Consider the following 22257-nt stretch of genomic DNA (forward strand, 5'->3'; position numbering starts at 1 on the left):
CTTGCTTCTCATGTGGGCATTTATTGCTATAAATTTCCCTCTAGACACTGCTTTTAATGTGTCTCAGGCATTCTAGCTTGTTATGTCTTTGTTCTCATCTGTTTTGAAGAACATCTTTATTTCTGCCTTCATTTCATTGTTTATCCAGATGACATTCCGAGCCAGTTGTTCAGTCTGCATGAAGTTGAGTGGTTCTGAGTTAGTTTCTTAATCCTGAGTTCTAATTTGATTACACCGTGGTCTGAGAGAGTGTTGGTTATAATTTCTGTTCTTTTGCATTTGCTGAGGAGTGTTTTACTTCCAATTATGTGATCAATTTTAGAGTAGGCGTGATGTGGTGCTGAGAAGAATGTATATTCTGTGGATTTGGGGTGAAGAGTTCTGTAGATGTCTATTAGGTCTGCTTGATCCAGATCTGAGTTCAAGTCCTGGATATCCTTGTTAATTTTCTGTCTTGTTGATCTGTCTAATATTGACAGTGGAATGTTAAAGTCTACCACTATTATTGTGTGGGAGTCTAAGTCTCTTTGTAGGTTGTTAAGAACTTGCTTTATGTAACTGGGTGCTCCTGCACTGTATGCGTATATATTTAGGATCATTAGCTCTTCTTGTTGCATTGATCCTTTTACCATTATGTAATGCCCTTCTTTGTCTCTTTTGATCTTTGTTGGTTTAAAGTCTATTTTATTGGAGACTACGATTACAACTCCTGCATTATTTTGCTCTCAATTTGCTTGCTAAATCTTCCTCCATCCCTTTATTTTGAGCCTATGTGTGTCTCTGCATGTGAGATGGATTTCCTGAATACAGCACACCAATGGGTCTTGACTTTTTATCCAATTTGCCAGTCTGTGTCTTTTGATTGGGGCATTTCGCCCATTTACATTTAAGGTTAATATTGTTATGTGTGAATTTGATCCTGCCATTTTGATGCTACCTGGTTGTTTTGCACATTAGTTCATGCAGTTTCTTCATTGTGTCGATGCCCTTTACCATTTGGTACATTTTTGGAGTGGGTAGTACTGGTTGCTCCTTTCCATGTTTAGTGCTTCTTTCAGGAGCTCTTGTAAGGCAGGCCTGGTGGTGACAAAATCTCTCAACAATTGCTTGTTTGTAAAGGATTTTATTTCTCCTTTGCTTATGAAGCTTAGTTTGGCTGGATATGAAATTCTAGGTTGAAAGTTCTTTTCTTTAAGTATATTGAATACTGCACTGCAAAAACATACCAAATTGTAAAGACCATTGAAGCTATGAAGAAACTGCATCTACTAACAGGCAAAATAACCAGCTACCATCAAAATGGCAGGATCCAATTCACATATAACAATATTAACCTTAAATGTAAATGGGCTAAATGCCCCAATTAAAAGACACAGACTGGCAAACTGGATAAAGGGTCAAGACCCATTGGTGTGGTGTATTCAAGAGACTCATCTCACGAATGCAAAGACACATATAGGCTCAAAATAAAAAGAAGGAGGGATAATTACCAAGCAAATGGAAGGCATAAAAGAAAGCAGAGGTTGCAATTCTAGTGTCTCATAAAACAGAAATTAAGTCAACAAAGATCAAAAGAGACAAAGAATGGCATTACATAATTGTAAAGGGATCCATGCAACAAGAAGAGCTAACTATTCTAAATATATATGTACCCAATACAGGAGCAACCCAGATTTAGAAAGCAAGTTCTTAGAGACCTACAAAGAGACTTAGACTCCCACACAATAATAGTGGTAGACCTTAACATTCCACTGTCAATATTAGATAGATCAACAAGACAGAAAATTAACAAGGATATCCAGGACTTGAACTCAGATCTGGATCAAGCAGACCTAATAGACATCTACAGAACTCTCCACCCCAAATCCACAGAATATACATTCTTCTCAGCACCACATCACGCCTACTCTAAAATTGATCACATAATTGGAAGTAAAACACTCCTCAGCAAATGCAAAAGAACAGAAATTATAACCAACAGTCTCTCAGACCACGGTGCAATCAAATTAGAACTCAGGATTAAGAAACTCACTCAAAACTGCACACACTCAAAAAAATTGAAGCTGAACAACCTACTCCTGAATGACTATTGGATAAATATGAAAATGAAAGCAGAAATAAAGATGTATTTTGAAACCAATGAGAACAAAGACACAACATATCAGAATCTCTGGGATATATTAAAAGCAGTGTCTAGAGGGAAATTTATAGCACTAAATGCCCACAAAAGAAATAAGGAAAGCTCTAAAATTGACACCCTAACATCACTTTTAAAAGAACTAGAGGATCGATAACAAACGAATTCAAAAACTAGCAGAAGACAAGAAATCACTAAATCAGAGCAGAACTGAAAAAGATAGAGACACAAAAAACCCTTCAAAAAATCAATGAAGCCAGGACTGGTTTTTTGAAAAGATCAACAAAATAGATAGACTACTAGCCAGATGAATAAACAGGAAAAGATACAACAATTAGATAGATGCAATAAAAAATGATAAAGAAGATATCATCACCAATCCCACAGAAATACAAACTACCATTAGAGAATACTATAAACCACTCTATGCAAACTAACCAGAAAATCTAGAAGAAATGGATAAATTCCTGGACACTTTCACTCTCCCTAGACTAAAGCAGGAAGAAGTCAAATCCCTGAAAAGACCAATAACAAGGTCTGCAATTGAGACAGCAATATTAATAGCCTACCAAGCAAAAAAAAAAAAAAAATGTCCAGGACCAGAAGGGTTTGCAGCCAAATTCTATACCAGAGCTATAAAGATGATCTGGTACCATTCCTTCTGAAACTATTCCAAACAATAGAAAAAGAGGTAATCCTCCCTGACTCATTTTATGAGGCCAACATCATCCTGATACCAAAAGCTGGCAGAGACACAACTAAAAAAGAATATTTCAGGCCAATATCCCTGATGGTCATTGATGCGAAAATCCTCATTAAAATACAAGCAAACTGAATCCAACAGCACTTCAAAAAGCTTGTCCACCATGATCAAGTCAGCTTAATTACTGGGATGCAAGCCTGATTCAACATACACAAATCCATAAATGTAATCCATCACATAAATGGAACCAAAGACAAAAATCACATGATTATTTCAATAGATGCTGAGAAGGCTTTCAACAAAATTCAACAGCCATTTATGCTAAAAACTCTCAATAAATTAGGTATTGATGGAATGTATCTCAAAATAATAAGAGCTATTTATTACAAACTCACAGCCAATATTATACTGAATGGCAAAAACTGGAAGCATTCCCTTTGAAAACTGGCACAAGACAGACAAGGATGCTCTCTCTCACCACTCCTATTCAACATAGTATTGGAAGTTCTAGACAGGGCAATCAGGCAAAAAAAAAAAAGAAAGAAAGAAAGGGTATACAATTAGAAAAGGAGAAAGTCAAATTGTCTGTATTTGCAGATGACATGATTATATATTTAGAAAACCCCATCTTCTCAGCCAAAAATCTCCTTAAGCTGATAAGCAACTTCAGCAGAATCCCAGGATACAAAAGCAATGTGCAGAAATCAAAAGCATTTCTACATACAAATAACAGACAAGCAGAGAGCCAAATCATGAGTGAACTCCCATTCACAATTGCTACAAAAAGAATAAAATACCCAGGAATAAAACTAACAAGGAAAGTGAAGGACCTCTTTGAGAACTACAAATCACTGCTCAAGGAAATAAGAGAGAACACAAACAAATGGAAAAACATTCCATGCTTATGGGTAGGAAGAATCAATATCATGAAAATGATCATACTGCCCAAAGTAATTTATAGATTCAATGCTATCCCCTTCAAAATACCATTGAATTTCTTCACAGAATTGGAAAAAAAAAATTAAATTTCATATAGAACCAACAAAGAGCCCATACAGTCAAGACAATCTTAAGAAAAAAAAACAAAGCGGGAGGCATCATGCTACCTGACTTCAAACTATACTACAAGGCTACAGTAATCAAAACAGCATGGTACTGGTACCAAAACAGAGATATAGACCAATGGAACAGAACAGAGGCCTCAGAAGTAATGCCACACATCTATAATTATCTGATCTTTGACAAACCTGACAAAAAGAAGCAATGGGAAAAGGATCCCTATTTAATAAATGATGTTGGGAAAACTGTCTAGCCATATGCAGAAAGCTGAAACTGGATCCATTCCTTACACCTTACACAAAAATTACTTCAAGATGGATTAAAGATTTAAATGTAAGACCTAAATCCATAAAACCTCTAAAAGGAAATCTAAGCAATACCATTCAGGACATAGGCTTGGAAAAGGACTTCATGACTACAACACCAAAAGCGATGGCAACAAAAGCCAAAATTGACAAATGGGACCTAATTAAACTAAAGAGCTTCTGCACAGCAAAAGAAACTATAATCAGAGTGAACAGGCAAGCTACAGAATGGGAGAACATTTTTGAAATCTATCTATCTGACAAAGGACTAATATCTAGAATATATAAAAAACTTGAACTAATTTACAAGAAAAAAACAAACAACCCCGTCAAAAAGTGGGTGAAGGATATGAACAGACACTTCTCAAAAGATAACATTTATGCAGCCAAAAAACATATGGAAAAAAAGCTCATCATCAGTGGTTGTTAGAGAAATACAAATGAAAACCACAATGAGATACTATCTCACACCTGTTTAAATGGAGATCATTAAAAAGTCAGGAGACAACAGATGCTGGAGAATATGTGGAGAAACAGGAACGCTTTTACGCTGTTGCTGGGAGTGTAAATTAGTTCAACCATTGTGGAAGACAGTTTGGTGATTCCTCAGGGATTTAGAACTAGAAATGTCATTTGACCTAGCAATCCCATTACTGGGTATACACCCAAAGGATTATAAATCATTCTATTATATAGAGACATGCACACGTATGTTTATTGCAGCACTGTTCACAATAGCAAAGACTTGGAACCAACCTGAATGCCCATCAATGATAAACTGGATAAAGAAAATGTGGCACATATACACCATGGAATACTGTGCAGCCATAACAATGGATGAGTTCATGTCATTTGCAGGGATATGGATGAGGCTGCAAACCATCATTCTCAGCAAACTGACACAAGAACAGAAAACCAAACACTGCATGTTCTCACCCAAAGCAGAAGTTGAACAATGAGAACACATGGACACAGGGAGGGGAACATCACACACCAGGGCCTGTTGGAGGTGTGGGGGCTTGGGGAGGGATAGCATTAAGAGAAATCCCTAATGTAGATGATGGGGTGATGGATGCAGCAAACTACTATGGCATGTGTATAACTATGTAACAAATTTTCATTTTCTGCCCATATACCCCAGAACTTAAAATATAATAAAATAGCATACATTTAAAAAAAAATACAACTGAGCTTTGTGTGTTGAACTGAATCATGCAAGTTTGCTAAATGTGATTTTTAGCATTAAGAGTCTGTTTTGTGAATTCTTTGGGATTTTCTATTCATTAGATCATGTCTTCTGAAAATAAAATTTGACTTCTTTATTTCTAATTTCTATGCCTTATTTTTTTTACTTGCCTAACTACTCTGGCTTGAACTTTCTGTACAATGTCAAATAGAAGTAGTAAAAGTGGGTATTATTCTCTTGTTTATGATCCTACAGGAAAGTTTTAAGTCTTTCATCATTATGTTTAGTATTAGCTGTGAGATTTACATAAATGTCCTTATTCACAGTGAGCAATTTTTCCTCTTTTTCTAGTCTGTTGAGGGTTTTTATCATGTAAGAGTTTTGGAGTTTGTCCATTGTTGTTATCAACTAAGACAATCGTGTGTGTGTATGTGTCTGTGTGTGTGTGTCTTTCCTTTATTCTATTAATGTGGTCCATTAAACTGATTTATTTTCATATGTTGTATCACATATGTATTCCTGGGATAAATGCCATTTGGTCATGATGTATAATCTTTTTAGTCTGCTGCTAGATTTGTGTTGCTAGGATTTTGTTGAGAATTTTTGCATCTATATCCATAAGGTATATTGGTCTATAATTTACTTCATTGTGATATATTTATCTGGCTTTAGCAACTGGGTAATTCTGACATAGATGAGTTAGGAAGTGTTCCTTCCTCTTCTTTTCCTTTTGAAAGAGTTTGAGAGTTTGAGTGTGTGTATGTGTGTGTAATTCACTAGTGAATCCACTTGGTCCTGGGCTTTTTTTTTTGATTGGGGACGAGGTAGTTAATTACTTATTCAATCTCTTTACTTGTTATTCACTTCCTCAGATCTCCTATTTTTGCTTGATTCCATTTTATCTAGGTTATCCAATTTGTTGGCAAGAATTTTTACAGTCTCGATGTATGTATTTTTATTTCTCTCTGAGGAAGTATTTGGGCCTCTCAGTGCTCATAATTCTGCTTTTCATTTTTGAGTATTGTCAGTTATGCTCATTTTACCAAAGAAAAATGTGTTTACTTTTACTATCACTTTTCTTCTACCTTATAGTAGAGAGTTTTCATATTTTGGCTGCATGACATTTATAGCCTTTCTTAATAGCACCTCAATTTCATGATGGGGAATTACATTTTCTTGGGGAATCACTTTCCCTTGCATTGTAAACCCATAGTGGATGCTTTCATGGAGTTTATGGCTCACACTACAGAAGCCAAGAGGTCCAAACTCTCATTTTGACCCCTGGGATAGCTAGAAAGTCATCAGCTGACTTAAAGGCAGATAAGCAGAAGCACTGATCTAGGAATTTGAGATGCAATGGAGTAGCACAATAATTGTGAAATAAAAGAGGGGCAGTCATTGCATTAATGGTGACCATATTAGTCAGGCTTCTCTAGAGAAACAACCAACAGGAGAGAGGAAGATGTACGGGTGAGAGACAGATTGATTTTAAGGAAAAAGTTCATACTACTTTGGACATACAAGTCCAAAATCTACAGGGTAGGCTGGCAGGCTAATGACCCAGGGGAAAGTTGCTGTCCCAGTCCAAAAGTAGTGTGCTTACAGGATTCCTTCTTGCTCAGAGAAGGTTAGTTTTCGTTCTAAGGCTTTCTGTTGATTGCATGAAGCCTACCCACAATATGAAGAACAATCTGTTTTCTTATAAATCTAACAATTTAAATGTTAATACCATCCAAAAACTGTACATTTATTGAAACATCCAGAGTAATGTTTGACCAAATATCTGGGCACCATGGACCTATAAGTTGGCAGTTAAATTAACCATTATTGTGGCCCTGATAAGCTTTACACGAATGTTGCTTTTTTTTTCTTCTTTTTTTGGTCTGCTAGAATGAATTCTTTCCTCCCATTTACAGGTCTTATCTTCCAGCTGCTCAACAAGTCCACTTCACCCGCTTATAATATACCCAAGTTCAGTATCAGAGAGAAACACAGTAAAACAAAGGGATACCAATTTAAACATATATAGACCAATTTTTAAAGAATAATGATAAAAACGTCAACTAAATTGTGAGTTATACCAGTTAGGATTGAGTTTGGCTGTAAGTTACAGAAATAAACCAAGTAAGTTGTTTAAACAAGGTTGTAGTTTACTTTTCTCTCAAAAAAACATATCTGACTATTTTTTTGCTCTTCAGCCATCATGAATTGTGGCTTCCATCCCCAAGGTTGCTTAATGCTGTAAAATGGAAGTTAGAGCTGCAACTATCATATCTAGGTTGCTGGAAGTTTAGTAAATAGCTAATTTGGCATTTTCTTAACTTACAGCAACCTAGATATGATAGCTAAGGCAAATTGCCAAATAGACTGCCTGGCTGAGTCAGCCTATTTCAAAGAGCTTCCCTAGAAATCACAGCCAATAACTCCTACCTACATTTCATTAGAAATACGATAAGAAAAGGGAAATTGAGAAATATCTTTGAGCCTGACACATTGTCATCCAACTATTTAGGGGTCTATTACTAAACAAGAAGGACACTACTTGCATTCTCGCCCACAGTGGAGACATGAGACTTGAGTACTGCTGTTACTCCAGTAATATAAGTTATAGGCACTCTAAAGAATAACTTGGTATTATCTAATAAAATAGTAAATGTGTGTAACCCACAATCCAGTAAATATCCAACTAGGTATATAACCCCACTAGGAAAAATTCATATGCAGATAGAGAGGAAGGTATTCATGTGGGATTACTGCTTACAGTCAAATAAGCAGTTTTGTTGCCAGATATTGGAATCAACTCAGTTGATCAAGAGAAGATGAAATGATAAATGAAATAATAAGTAATTACATTGTGAAATATCTATTCGATGAAACAAGGCAAGTAAAATGAATAAACTAGATCTATACATATCAACAGTAGCTTGATTAAACTAAAAAAAATTGTCAGATTAAACAAGTTGCAGAATATTGCACAATGTATGGTATTGTTTGTATAATAAAAATACTATGTATTATTTATTAACACTCATACATGTACCTAATTATATAAATTTGGCTTATAAACACATGAAATTCATGATAAAGATTGTCTTTGGTAAAGGAGGAATGAAAATGGAACTGTTGAGGGGAACACAGGAGACATTTAACAACCTGTTTTATTTACTTTAAAATGTTCAAAAATAAATATAACACAAATTTAAATTTGTTCATTTTGTGATAATTATCAATAAATTATTTTCATATTCCATAAGATAAACATCTAATTAGCCATTAAAATACTTTATTTCATTTATATATTTTAATCAACAATAAAATTAATATGTTTTGCTTGCATTTTTGCTCAGCTTGATCATGGCTTTAAAAAAATATCCCCAGATTTTATTTTTCTGAAGTTCTTGTTTTGTTTTCCTTTGTTTTGAGACAGGGTCTCACTCTGTCACCCAGGCTGGATTGCAGTGGCACAATCATGGATCACTGCAGCCTCAACTTCCAGGGGTCACAAAATCCTCACACCTCAGCATCAACCTCAAGGGGTCAAACAATCTTCCCACCTCAGCCTACCAAGTAGCTGAGACTACAGGCACAAACCAATACATCTGGCTAATTTTTGTATTTTTAGTAGAGATGGGGTTTCAACATGTTGCACAGGCTGATCTCAAGCTCCTTGGCTCAAGCAATTTGCCCACCTCAGCTTCCCAAAGTGCTGGGATTACAAGGATGAGCCACCATGCCCAGCCTTACCTGGCTATTTTAAATCACCGAAATTTTACTAGTAGGTTGACTAAATTTGCTTAATAATCTTAAATATAATGGTGAGAGAAGAAGACATAGTTAAAATGAATACCAACAGTTGGTAATGTGTTGAGATAAAGAGTGAGTCAATTTTCAGAGAAATGAAACCTTTAACGCTGTGTTAATTTCTTATGGTTGAAAAACTTTTGCATAATAGTTTTAAGTAATAATTTATGAAATGCTCATGCATTCATTTATTCATTTACCTCCTTTCTTTTTTTATAACGGCTTTTCAGATCTTGAAGTTCCTGATTCCGCTTAGAGTCCAGTAAAGGGCCATATTCATTCATGTAGTCTATGTCTGCTTGAATCTTTACATTTGCTTCTTCTAATTCTGTCTTTTGTTTTTCAAACTGTTCTAGTTGATTAGCTTTATCTTCAAGATGCCATTGTAATTCTATAACATCTCTCAAATAGGCCTCATGTTCTAGATATAGAAGGATAAGAACAAAAGAAAACCTGATTAAAGGAAATATTTGATAATACATAAATATAAAACATTTTAACTTCAGGAATTCCTTATCTGTGACTCTTACTACTTCTAAAATAAAAGATAATATAAAACATATTGCTTTCTTAATTCATCATCAAAAGGATTAAAACATACGTTTCATAAGATAATAGTTATTTTAGTACAAATCCTGTTTATGTTGTATGATAAATATATATTTTCATTATTCTATAAAGTACTTGATGTAACTGCTTCAAACAGAGAACTGCAAGACTAGAGGCCTTCCAAAACCACCTAGAAGAAAAATGATGAAATAAGTCTTATAAATATCAGAACGAAAAGGCAAAAGTGATTATTATTTTCTTATTGATAGTATTAAATAGAAAAACACGAAATAGTGAAATGAAAATTATCGCAAATAAGATAGTTTATGTAAAAGTAATATAAAAAATGCTTACCTACACATAGAATATGTTGAAAACAGAACATCTCACAACAGCAAAACTAAAACATAAAGTAAATTACATAAATCTAGCAATAAACCTAACATGAACTGGGCAAAATCTTTAGGGAGAAAATGACAGAATGCCAGCTCATAATAAAAAAAAAGAAAGTATCTCAAAAAAAAAGAAAAAAGAAAAAAAAATGACAGAATGCTATGAAACAACACAAAAGCGAATTTGAATAAATTAATACATATAATTTTTCTGTATAAAAATATTTATATATAAGGAATTTCCTTATACTAATATTTAAATTTGATTAAATCCCAATGAACAGACCGGGAAATTTTTAGAAAAATTACATTAAAAGATTTTCTCATTATATTAAGTTTCTAGCATTAACTGAATCTTGCATTATTGGAATAAAACTAAGTGGGCTGGTTTATTTTCTTTTTAATCTTTTTAAAATAAATATTTTGATGGAATTTGATGTCTTTACTTGGGATTTTTTGCATTTATACTTGCAATTTTGCCCTGTAATTTTCTATATTTGTACGTGTGATTTATAATTGATAATGCTTCTTATATCAGCTGTAGTTTCTTTTGATTTCTTTTCTCTAAGATGTTGTGGAAGTTTGAAACTGCATATTAAGCCCCATGGTCCTACGTATATATTTATTTATTTTGTGGGGAAGGATTTTTAGTTATTAGGTGAAAATCATTCCTTTAATGACTATATACATATTTTGGTTATCTATTTATTCAGCAACCCATTTTTCCCTGTAAAGTTATTTAGTTTGTTAAAGTTTCAATGATATTCAAAGAAATTTGTTCTTAATGTTGTCATCACTATTAATCACTGCTACATCCCTATGTATTTTCATTCCTGATCTGAATCATTTATACATTCTCACTGTTTTTTTATTAACTTTGCCATTCGTTTTACATTATGCTCTTTTTAGTGAGCTAACTTCAGCTTTACATCTCTTCTGCATTATATATTTTTATTATTTTACTATTTTGTTATTGGATTTCTCCCTTTTCCTTTTTTTTTTTTTTTTTTTTTTTTTTTTTTTTTTTTTTTTTTTTTTTTTTTTTTTTTTTTTTTTTTTTTTTTTTTTTGAGATCGAGTCTTGCTCTGTTGCTCAGGCTGGAGTGCAGTGGCATGATCTCAGCTCACTGCAACCTCTGCCTCCCAGGTTCAAGTGATTCTCATGCCTCAGTCTCCTGAGTAGCTGGTACTACAGGTGTGCACCACCACACCAAGCTAATTTTTGCATTTTTAACTAATATTAAAGATGAGGTTTCACTATGTCACCCAGGATGCTTTTGATCTCTTGACTTCATGATCCACCTACTTCCCTGGGATTACAGGCAAGAGTCACCACACCCAACTGGGTTGTTTTTTGTTTTTTTTTTTTCCTTTGCTTTTTTTCTGACTTCTAAACTCACATACTTTGATAATTAAGTCCCTGTTTTTGATGTAGCAAAAGCTACTGATCTCTCTTTAATGATTTGGATTTTTCCATACATGTAACAATAATTTTAATAATTTTTAATGAAATACTTTTAAATATTTTTTATTTTATTGATACATGCAATTTTTATAACATCTTTCTTTGTTTTTTTACCCTCACCAACTAGACAGTAAGACTTTTGTTCTAAAGAGTCCGACAGTACCTTGTTAAATATTGCCATTATTACTTCCATGAAGATCTTCTATTAAATATTCATGATGACCTCTCATTCTATATTCCATGCTTTTAAATATTTTATTTGTATTTTTATTCTCCTTGTCTTGCTATGATGCATTCCATGCAATTTATTATTTATTTATTATCCTTGAAGTTCTGGGATACACGTGCAGAATGTGCAAGTTTGTCACATAGGTATACATGTGCCATGGTGGTTTGCTGCACCCATCAACCCTTCATCTACATAGCATTTTTCCTAATGCTATCCCTCTCCTACCCCCCCACCCCCTGGCCCCCGTGTGTGATGTTCCCCTCCCTATGTCCATGTGTTCTCATTGTTCAACTCCCACATGTGAGTGAAAATATACAGTGTTTGGTTTTCTGTTCTTGTGTTAGTTTGCTGAGAATGATAGTTTCCAGCTTCATCCATGTTTCTACAAAGGACATGAACTCATCCTTTTTATGGCTGTATAGTATTCCATGATGTATATGTGCCACATTTTCTTTATCCATTTTATCACTGGTGGGCATTTGCGTTGGTTCCAAGTCTTTGCTATTGTGAACAGTGCTGCAATAAACATATATGTGCACGTGTCTTTACCGTAGAATGATTTATAATCCTTTGGGTATATACCCAGCAATGGGATTGCTGGGTCAAATGACATTTCTAGTTCTAGATCCCTGAGGAATCATGAGACTGTCTTCCACAATGGTTAAACTAATTTACACTCCCAGCATAAAAGCGTTCCTATTTCTCCACATTCTCTCCAGTATCTGTTGTTTCCTGGCTTTTTAATGATCATGAGATGGTATCTCATTGTGGGTTTGATTTGCATTTCTCTAATGACCAGTGATGATGAGCTTTTTTTCATATGCTTGTTGGCCACGTAAATGTCTTCTTTTGAGAAGTGTCTGTTCATATCCTTTGTCCATTTTTTGATGGGGTTGGTTTTTTCTTGTTAATTTGTTTACGTTTTTTCTAGATTCTAGATAGTAGCCCTTTGTCAGCTGGATATATTGCAAAAATTTTCCGCATTCTGTAGGTTACCTGTTCATTCTGATGATAATTTCTTTTTCTGTGCAGAAGCTCTTTAGTTTAATTAGATCCCATTTGTCAATTTTGGCTTTTGTTACCATTGCTTTTGTTGTTTTAGTCATGAAGACTTTGTTCCTTAACAATACTGTTAACAGTATTGCCTAGCTTTTCCTTCCGGGTTTTTATGGTTTTCGGTCTTATGTTTAAGTCTTTAATCCATCTTGACTTAATTTTTGTATCAGGAGTAAGGAAGGGGTCCAGTTTCAGTTTTCTGCATATAGCTGGCCAGTTTTCCCAACATCATTTATTAAATAGGGAATCCTTTCTCTATTGTTTGTTTTTGTCAGGTTTGTCAAAATCAGATGGTTATAGATGTCTGGCATTATTTCTGAGGCCTCTGTTCTGTTCTATTGGTCTATATATCTGTTTTGGTACCAGCACCATGCTGTTTTTGTTACTATAGACTTGCAGTATAGTTTGAAGTCAGGTAGTGTGATGCCTCCAGCTTTGTTCTTTCTACTTAGGATTGTTTTGACTATATGGGTTCTTTTTGGTTCTGTATGAAATTTAAAGTACTTTTTTCTAATTCTGTGAAGAAAGTCAATGGTGGCTAATAGGGATAGAATTAAATCTATAAATTCCTTTGGACAGTATGGCCATTTTTATGACATTAAAATTTCTTCAAATTTTACAGTTTACTATTACTTCTCTTTGAGTCTCATAAACAATGTAAACAATTATTAAATTAATTTTAAGTAACATATTTTTCATTTGTGTATTTTGCTTTCTTTAAAAAAGTTTCTTATCCTTGCTTTTATTTTTAAACTTCTCTTTTTCTTTCTTGAAATGTATCCAATACTTATTTTATCATCTCAGAAATAATCCTACATCTGATACATTTTGAGTAAAATTCTGTGGTCTGTTTCTACTGATTCATACCCATTGACCCTGGATCTTTGTGTGTTTTACGATATCTAATATTGAGCAACTTCTCTTCTTGGAACTTAATCTGAGACGAATTTTTCACGTCTGGGTTGAAATTTTAGTCTTGCAGAGCAAATTTACCTTTGATCTTATCAGTGGCCTGACTTTACTACTAACCTACAGAACATTTAAATGACAGCCTCCACTTAACAATTTTTAAGCATAAAGACAGCAGGAATTGAAGAGTCACAAATCTATTTGAGATTAGCAAATTACAATACTCAGGAAGCATTGTTTTTCTACATTGTATAAGTGAAAGAAGCAAGTTTATTGGTTGTTGAATCTGAGCCACAGATTAATTCATGGTTTACTCTTAGGCTGACATTAAGACGACCTTTGGATTCTCATTTTTATATCCTGATCTCTAATTAGACTTGTCACTTTCGGTGAGACTTAAACTTTATTTCCAGTATCCTGTACCCTACACCTACATCAAAATTGTAACTCAAGGATTTTAAGGATTCCCCCAAGGCTATGTCTGACACTGATGTCTATTTATTTCCAGAAATTTCCATTCCAAACTTTAAATTTCAAATCATTTAAAACACACTGACAAGTTGTCAAGAACATAAGAAATGCAGTTGGCCATGCTGCATTTCTTACATTCTTGACAACTTGTCAGTGTATTTTAAATTATTTGAAAAATTAAACTACATGAGCAAATTTGACAACTGAAATAACTTTGATATTATTGGTTTATTTTCTGAATTAATAGTTAAAATCAATACCCTCTTCTCAACAACTCAGTAAACAACTAGCCAAAAAATTCTTAAGGAGATAAAACACTTGAACACAGCTTTCAACCAAATTGACCTGATATTTATAGAGGGACTACCCAGCAACAGGGGAATATATATTAATTTGAACAAAACAGAACATTCTTCTGGACAGATAAAATTTTAGAAAATTTATAAACTACAAATAATTTAAATATTAATGAAACATTTAGAAAATGTTTCTATGACCTTATAATATAATTTGAAGTTGGGTAATTTGATGCCTCCAGATTTGTTCTTTTTTCTTAGTCTTGCTTTGGCTATGCGGACTCTTTTTTGGTTCCATATGAATTTTAGGATGGCTTTTTTCTAGTTCTGCAAAGAATGATGGCAGTATTTTGATGGGAATTGTACTGAATTTGTAGATCGCATTTGGCCATATGGTCACTTTCACAATATTGATTCTACTCATCCACGAGCATGGGAGGTGTTTCCACATGTTTGCATTGTCTGCGATTTATTTCTGCAGTGTTATGTAGTTTTCCTTGTAGAGTTCTTTCACATCCTTAGTCAGGTATGTTCCTAAGTTTTTTTGTTTGTTTGTTTTTTGTTTTTTTTAGCAGCCATTGTGAAAAAGGTTCCCGATTTGATTGTCAGTTTGGCCGCTGTTGGTGTAGAGCAGAGCTACTGATTTGTGTTCATTAATTTTGTACACAAAATTATTATCCTGAAACTCTGCTGAATTAATTTACCAGTTCTAGGAGTTTTTTGGATGAGCCTTTAAGGTTTTCTAGGTATAGGATCATGTCATCAGCAAACAGCAACAGTTTGACTTCCTCTTTTCCCATTTGTATGTCCTTTATTTCTTTCTCCTGTCTGATTGCTCTGACTAGGACTTCCAGTACTATGTTGAATAGAAGTGAAAATGGGCATCCTTGTCTTGCTCCTATTCTCAACTTTTCTCTGTTCAGTATAATGCTGAAACAGCATGGTTTTGGTATAAAAACAGACACAGACAAATGGAACAGAATACAGAACCCAGAAATAAAGCCAAATACAGCCAACTGATCTTCAACAAAACAAACAAAACAACATAAAATGGGAAAGGACACCTTATTCAACAAATGGTGCAAGGATAATTGGCAAGCCACATGTAGAAGAATGAAACTAGATCCTCATCTCTCACCTCATACAAAAATAAACTCAAGATAGATCAAAGACTTAAATGTAAAACTTGAAACCATAAAGATTCTACAAGATAACACTGGAAAAACTCTTGTAGACAATGGCTTAGGCAAAGACTTTGTGACCAAGAACCCAAAAGCAAATTCAGCAAAAATAAATTTAAATAGATGGGACTTAATTAAACTAAAAAGCTTCTGCTCAGGAAAAGAAATAATCAGCCAAGTTAACAGACCGCCCACAGACAGAAAGAAAACTTTCACAAACTGTACATCCAACAAAGGACTAATATCCCAAATCTACAAAGAACTCAAACAAATCAGCCAGGAAAAAAAAAAAATCCATCAACAAATGCACTAAGGACATGCGTAGACAATTCTCAAAAAAAGATATACAAATGGCCAATAAGCATATGGAAAAATGTTCAACATCACTAATTATCAGGGAAATGCAAATAAAAGCCACAATGTGATACCACCTCACTCCTGCAAGTATGGCCATAGTCAACAAATGAAAAAAATATATAGATGTTGGCATGAATGCAATGAAAAGGTAACACTTTTACACTGTTGGTGGGAATGTAAACTAATCCAGCCACTATGGAAAACAGTGCGGAGATTCCTTGAAGAACTAAAAGTAGATCTGCCATTTGATCCAGCAATTCCATTACTAGGTATCTACCCAGAGGAAAAGAAGTATACAAAAAAGATACTTGCACATGCATGTTTACAGTAGCACAATTTGCTATAAAATGCAAAAATATGGAACCAGCCCAATGCCCATCAATCACCAAGTGAATAAAGAAAATGTGGTATACATATGCCATGGAATGTTACTTATCCATAACAAGGAATAAAATAATGGTATTCACAGCAACCTGGATGAAATTGGAGACTATGAGTCAATTCTAAGTGAAGTAACCCAAGAATGGAAAACCAAACATTGTATGCTCTCACTCATAAGTGGGAGCTAAGATATGAGGACTCAACGGCATAAGAATAATACGCTGGACTTTGGGAACTTGGAGGAAAGGTTGCAGGGTGGCAAGGTTGTGGGGTGGCAAAAGGCTACATATTGCACAGAGTATACATTGCTCAGGTGATGAGTGCACTGAAATCTCAGAAATCACCACTAACGAACTTATTCATATAACCAAGCACCACCTGTTCCCCAAAAACCTAATAAATAAAAATAAAAATAAATTTCTTAGCACAATTAAATTAGACATGACAGAAAGAAACCTGAAATAGTTATGAAAATTTCAAAATAAATATAAATCAACCTGCAACTTCTAATTAAATAATAGGTTTCATACGAAATCAGAGATATTTCAAAAAATGTTTGAACTAAATAAAAATGAACTCACAACATATGAACACTTATAAAATGCAACTAATGAAGCTCTGAGAGGAAAATTTACAGCTTTTACCTGATAATTCCAGAAAGAAAGGCATCAAGTAAATAATCAAAGCTTCTAATCTATAAAAAGAGAAATATAGTAGGTTTAAATTATTCCCAAAGCAAATAAGACAGGGGAAATCAGAGGAAAAAATAAATGATATAAAAGCTGAAACATAGTACAGAAATCAATAAAGGCAAAAGTGGACTTTTTAAAGAGATCAGCAAAATTGACAACTCTTTAGCTGCAATGATCAAGAAATAAAGAGACAACACACAAATTACCAAAAATAGAAAGGAAAAAGATACTATCACTACCACTATTACAGAAATTAAGTATAAGAGAATTTCATGAAAAAATTTAGGCCAGCAAACTAGATAACTACAATGAAGTGGACAAATTCTTCAGAAGATATAAATTACTAAAATTGACTCAAGAAGCAACAAAAAAATGGAAGAGACCTTGATACGTTTTGGCTGTGTCACCACCCAAATCTCAACTTGAATTGTATTTCCCAGAATTTTGACATGTTGTGGGAGGGATCCAGGGGGAGGTAAATGAATCTGGAGGTCTGGCCTTTCCCTTACTGTTCTCATGACAGTTAATAAGTCTCACAGGATTTGATGGGTTTATCAGGTGTTGTTTCTGCTATTGCTTCTTCCTCATTTTTCTCTTGCTGCCATCATGTAAGTAGTAACTTTTGCCTCCCACCATAATTCTGAGGCCTCTCCAGCCATGTAGAACTGTAACACCATTAAACCTTTTTTTTCCCCCAGTCTCAGGTATGTCTTTATCAGCAGCATGAAAATGAACTAATACAGTAAATTGGTACCAGGAGTGGGTGTTGCTGAAAAGATATCCAAAAATGTGGAATCAACTTTGGAACTGGGTAACAGGCAGAGATTTAACAGTTTGGACAGCTCAGAAGAAGACAGGAAAATGAGGGAAAGTTTGGGACCTCCTACAGACTTATTGAGTGGCTTTGACAAAAATGCTAATAGTGATGCAAACAATAAGGTCCAGGCTGAGGTGGTACCAGACAGAGATAAGAAATATGTTGGGAACTTGAGCAAAGGTGACTTTTGTTATGTTTTAGTAAAGAGACTGGCGGCATTTTGCCCCTGCCCTGGAGATGTATGGAACTTTGAACTTAAGAGAGATGATGTAGGGTATCTGGCAGAAGAAATTTCCAAGCAGCAAATCATTCAAGAGGTGACATGCGTGCTTTCAAAAGCAATCCATTTTAAAAGGGAAACAGCATAAAAGTTCAGAAAATTTGCAGCTTGACAATCAGTAGAAAAGAAAAATCCATTTTTTGAGGAGAAATTCAAGATCACAGCAGAAATTTGCATAAGTAGCAAGAAGCCTAGTGTTAACCCCCAAGACCATGGAAAAATGTTTCCACCCATGTCAGAGACATTCATGGCAGCCCCTCCCATCACAGCCCTGGAGGCACAGGAAGAAAAAGTAGTTTCGTGGGCCAGGTCCAGGGTCCCCATGCTGTGTGCAACCTAGGGACTTGGTGCCCTGTGTCCCAGCCACTCCAGCCAGAAAGGGGCCAACGTAGAGCTAAGGCTGTGGCTTCAGATGGTGGAAGCCTGAAGTCTTAGCAGCTTCCACATGGTATTGAGCCAGCAGGTGCACAGATGTCAAGAAATGAGGTTTGAGAACTACCCCCTAGATTTCAGAAGTTGTATGAAAACCCCTGGATGCCCAGGCAAAACTTTGCTGCAAAAGTGGAGCCCTCATAGAGAACCTCTGCTACGGCACTGAGGAAGAGAAATGTGGGGTTGGAGCCCCCAGTAGAGTCCCTACTGAGGAACTGCCCAGTGGAGCTGTGAGAAGAGGTCCATCATCCTCCAGAGCCCAGAATGGTAGATCCACTGACGTTTGCAAGGTATGCCGGGAGAAGCCACAGACACTCAACACTAGCCCATGAAAGCAGTCAGAAGGGAAGCTGTACCCTGCATAGCCACAGGGACAGAGCCACCCAAGACCATGGGAACCTACCTCTTGCATCAGCGTGACCTGGATGTGAGAACGGGAGTCAAAAGAAATCATTTTGGAGTCCTAAAAATTTGACAACTTGTTGGATTTCGGACTTTCATGGGCCCTGTAACCCCTTTGTTTTGGCAAATCTCTCAAATTTGTAACAGATATATTTACACAATACCTGTACCTTCATTGTACCTAGGAAGTAAGTAGCTTACTTTTGATTTTACAGGCTCATAGACAGAAAAAACTTGCTTTGTCTCAGATGAGGCTTGGGACTATGGACATTTGGGTTAATGCTGAAACAAGTTAAGTCTTTGGGGGATTGTTGGGAATGCATAATTGGTTTTGAAATGTGAGGACATGAGATTTGGAGGGGCCAGGGGCAGAATGATATGGTTTGGCTGTGTCTCCACCCAAATCTCAACTTGAATTGTATCTCCCAGAATTCTGACATATTGTGGAAGGGACCCAGGGGGAAGTAATCGAGTCATGGGGTCCAGTCTTTCTTATGCTATTCTCATGTTAGTGAATAAGTCTCATGAGATCGGTATGAGATAGGTTTATCAGGGGTTTCCACTTTTGCTTCTTCCACATTTTCCTCTTACTACTAGCATGTAAGAAGTGCCTTTTGCCTCCCAGGGTCTGAGCCCTCCCCTGCCATGTGGAAATATAAGTCCAATTAAACCTCTTTTTCATTCCAGTCTCAGGTATGTCTCTATCATCCGCATGAAAACAAACTAATTGGGCATAAAATTAGGAAATAAATTAAATTTACCTGTTAAAATTTGCTGACAACTTTGGGCTTAAACAGCTTGGCATAGATAAAAATCTCAGTAAATCCTCACCCTGAGTAGAAAAATAATGACTTGAAGGAACTAAAACACTCTAACTTGAAACTTAAGAAAATTTAGAGGTAAAAATTCAGCTAAGAAATTAGTATAACTGATTTAGAACCAGTGAAACTCCTAGGATTCTAGTAGAGGCAAAAAGTAATCAAAGGCTCATTGTACTTCTACAAAATATAATTAACAGTTGAAGATGAGATTACTATGAAATATGTTGAAACCATAGAAAGAATTCAATATCAGGAATAGTTATAAGAAAAAGGATATGACAGATATATAGTTCACTACCCTCTCATTTGGGATAGAGATGATTTCTTATATAGATTCTTGGTTTGGATGTGGTACTTACTTTGGCTGTGTACCCACCCAAATCTCAACTTGAATTGTATATCCCAATGCATGTGAGAAGTAAAGGTATGCCAGTTCCAAGCTAACACTTCGAGCAGCATCCTATGTTTCTATTCACCCTTTTATATTGCCATTTGCCATATGAACCCCATACCCTGGGAAGCTGCTAGTCAAAGAGGATGAGAGACACATGAAGCTGACCTGAACCCAACATACAGCCTTAAGCCAGGGCCACTGGATCTGCAGCCTGAAGAAGCCTCCCTAGCCAACTCACAAACCCAACAGCAAAGAAGAAAATGCTTATTGTTGTAAGCCACTGAGTTCCAAAGTGGTTGTTACAAAGCATGATTGTAGTAATAACCAAATAATTAACAAGACAAAACAATTTGAAACAAATTGGAAGATTTAACATTCCATTCATTACTGAGACCTTCCTCTACAGCAGAGGCAGTCTGGTGAGCATTTATATGGGACATAATTATCTTCATACTCTGTCCTTTCTGAAGGTCATCTCTTAACTTCCCAGACTTCCTTTTTCCAATCTCACATTCATTTATTTTCAAAGTCCCTGACACTCTGCCTTCCCTTTTGTCACTTACCATATGTTCCTTGAGCCATTTCTCCTTCTTCAAAGAGTACTTAAACTTCTGCCCACTGAGGTGATTAGCTTTTACCCTTCCCATCATGGGACTGGAATGCCAGTTTCAAGCTGACACTTTAAGCAGCATCCTATGTTTCTATTCACCCTTTGGGGTGAATTAGCTTTCACTTTTCCCGTCATGGGACTGGAATGCAGCAATTCTCCAAATTATGTTTACATACCATTTAAATTCATTCAGAAACCAGGGCCGTGATTTTTTTTCCTCTTTCATGAAAATAAGTTTCATAAACTTATTTCCAGTTATCTTTTTTGACAGGGAAAACAAAAAGCATTTCTAGATAATTGGTTACATGCTGGATGCCAAGGGCGGTCATTCTTAGGAGAGGCATACAGTCAGTGTAAAGTCATCAAATGGAGAGTGGGGCACTCAGTGCTATAAATACCCCTGCCTCACCCATCTCAATTATCTCCCCATGGTCTCTTGCCACTGATTCTCATTGGTTCAACCTACAGGAAGTTAGAATGCAAACAAGATTTTTGATGCAGTCTGCTATGGTTATAGGAAAGTACCCATGAAGCCATAGTGTAGATTATGGGAAAGGCAGGGAATATATAGAAGCAGGTACGATGGGAATGCCAAAGGAGTCTGAGTCACAAGTTTACTTGTGTCTTCAGATAATATTTGGGTATAAGTAGCCTTTTATTTCACAAGGGAACACTGCTATGCATACCCAACTTTATAATTTGTAGGATCACATACTGCCAAATTCATGATAGTAAACTTTTTCTAGTTATCTGTTTTTGATAGGGAAAACAAAAAGTATTTGCTAGACAATTGGCTACATGTTGGATGCCAAGGGCTGTCATTTTTAGGAAAGGCATGAAGTCAGCTTAAAGTTATCAGATGCAGAGTGGGGCAGTCAGTGCTATAAATACCCCTGCCTCACCCATCTCCATTATCTCCCCATGGTCTCTTGCCACTGATTCTCATTGGTTGAACCCAACAGGAAGATAGAATGTAAATGAGATCTTTGATGCAGTCCACTATGAATCAGCCTTGTGGGCTACAAAACAAAAGATATAAGTGGGATTGGGGAGTTGAGAGAGAAGATGAATCTGGAGAATAACCAGAAAATATCTAGAAAAAAAGTGAGTTTTCTTAATTTTTGAAAAGTTTCTAAATTTATAACAAATATCATACTTAACATTAAGTTTGTTAAGATGATTAAATTTTTTCCTGTCTTAAATGTTAGATACTTTGAGAATCTAAAGACTATAAACATATATGACTCTATACTTTGTAAACAAATTCATCAAATTTAGAGATTATATTCTACATAAATAATATAAAGGCAAAAGATTCTTGAGAACACATTAC

General features: G+C 35.3%; 1 protein-coding gene across 1 annotated transcript in view; it reads right to left on the reverse strand.

Moving 5' to 3' along the window:
- The window catches only part of CCDC178 (coiled-coil domain containing 178), a 477354-nt gene that overhangs the window by 355818 nt on the left and 99279 nt on the right, over positions 1-22257 (reverse strand). Inside the window, exon 9 of the mRNA XM_017507137.2 lies at positions 9392-9612. Within this exon, the coding sequence (XP_017362626.1) occupies positions 9392-9612 (221 nt within the window). The remainder of the gene's footprint in view (positions 1-9391; positions 9613-22257) is intronic.

Source organism: Cebus imitator, unplaced genomic scaffold (genome assembly GCF_001604975.1).
Source record: "Cebus imitator isolate Cc_AM_T3 unplaced genomic scaffold, Cebus_imitator-1.0 Scaffold369, whole genome shotgun sequence".
NCBI lineage: Eukaryota > Metazoa > Chordata > Mammalia > Primates > Cebidae > Cebus > Cebus imitator.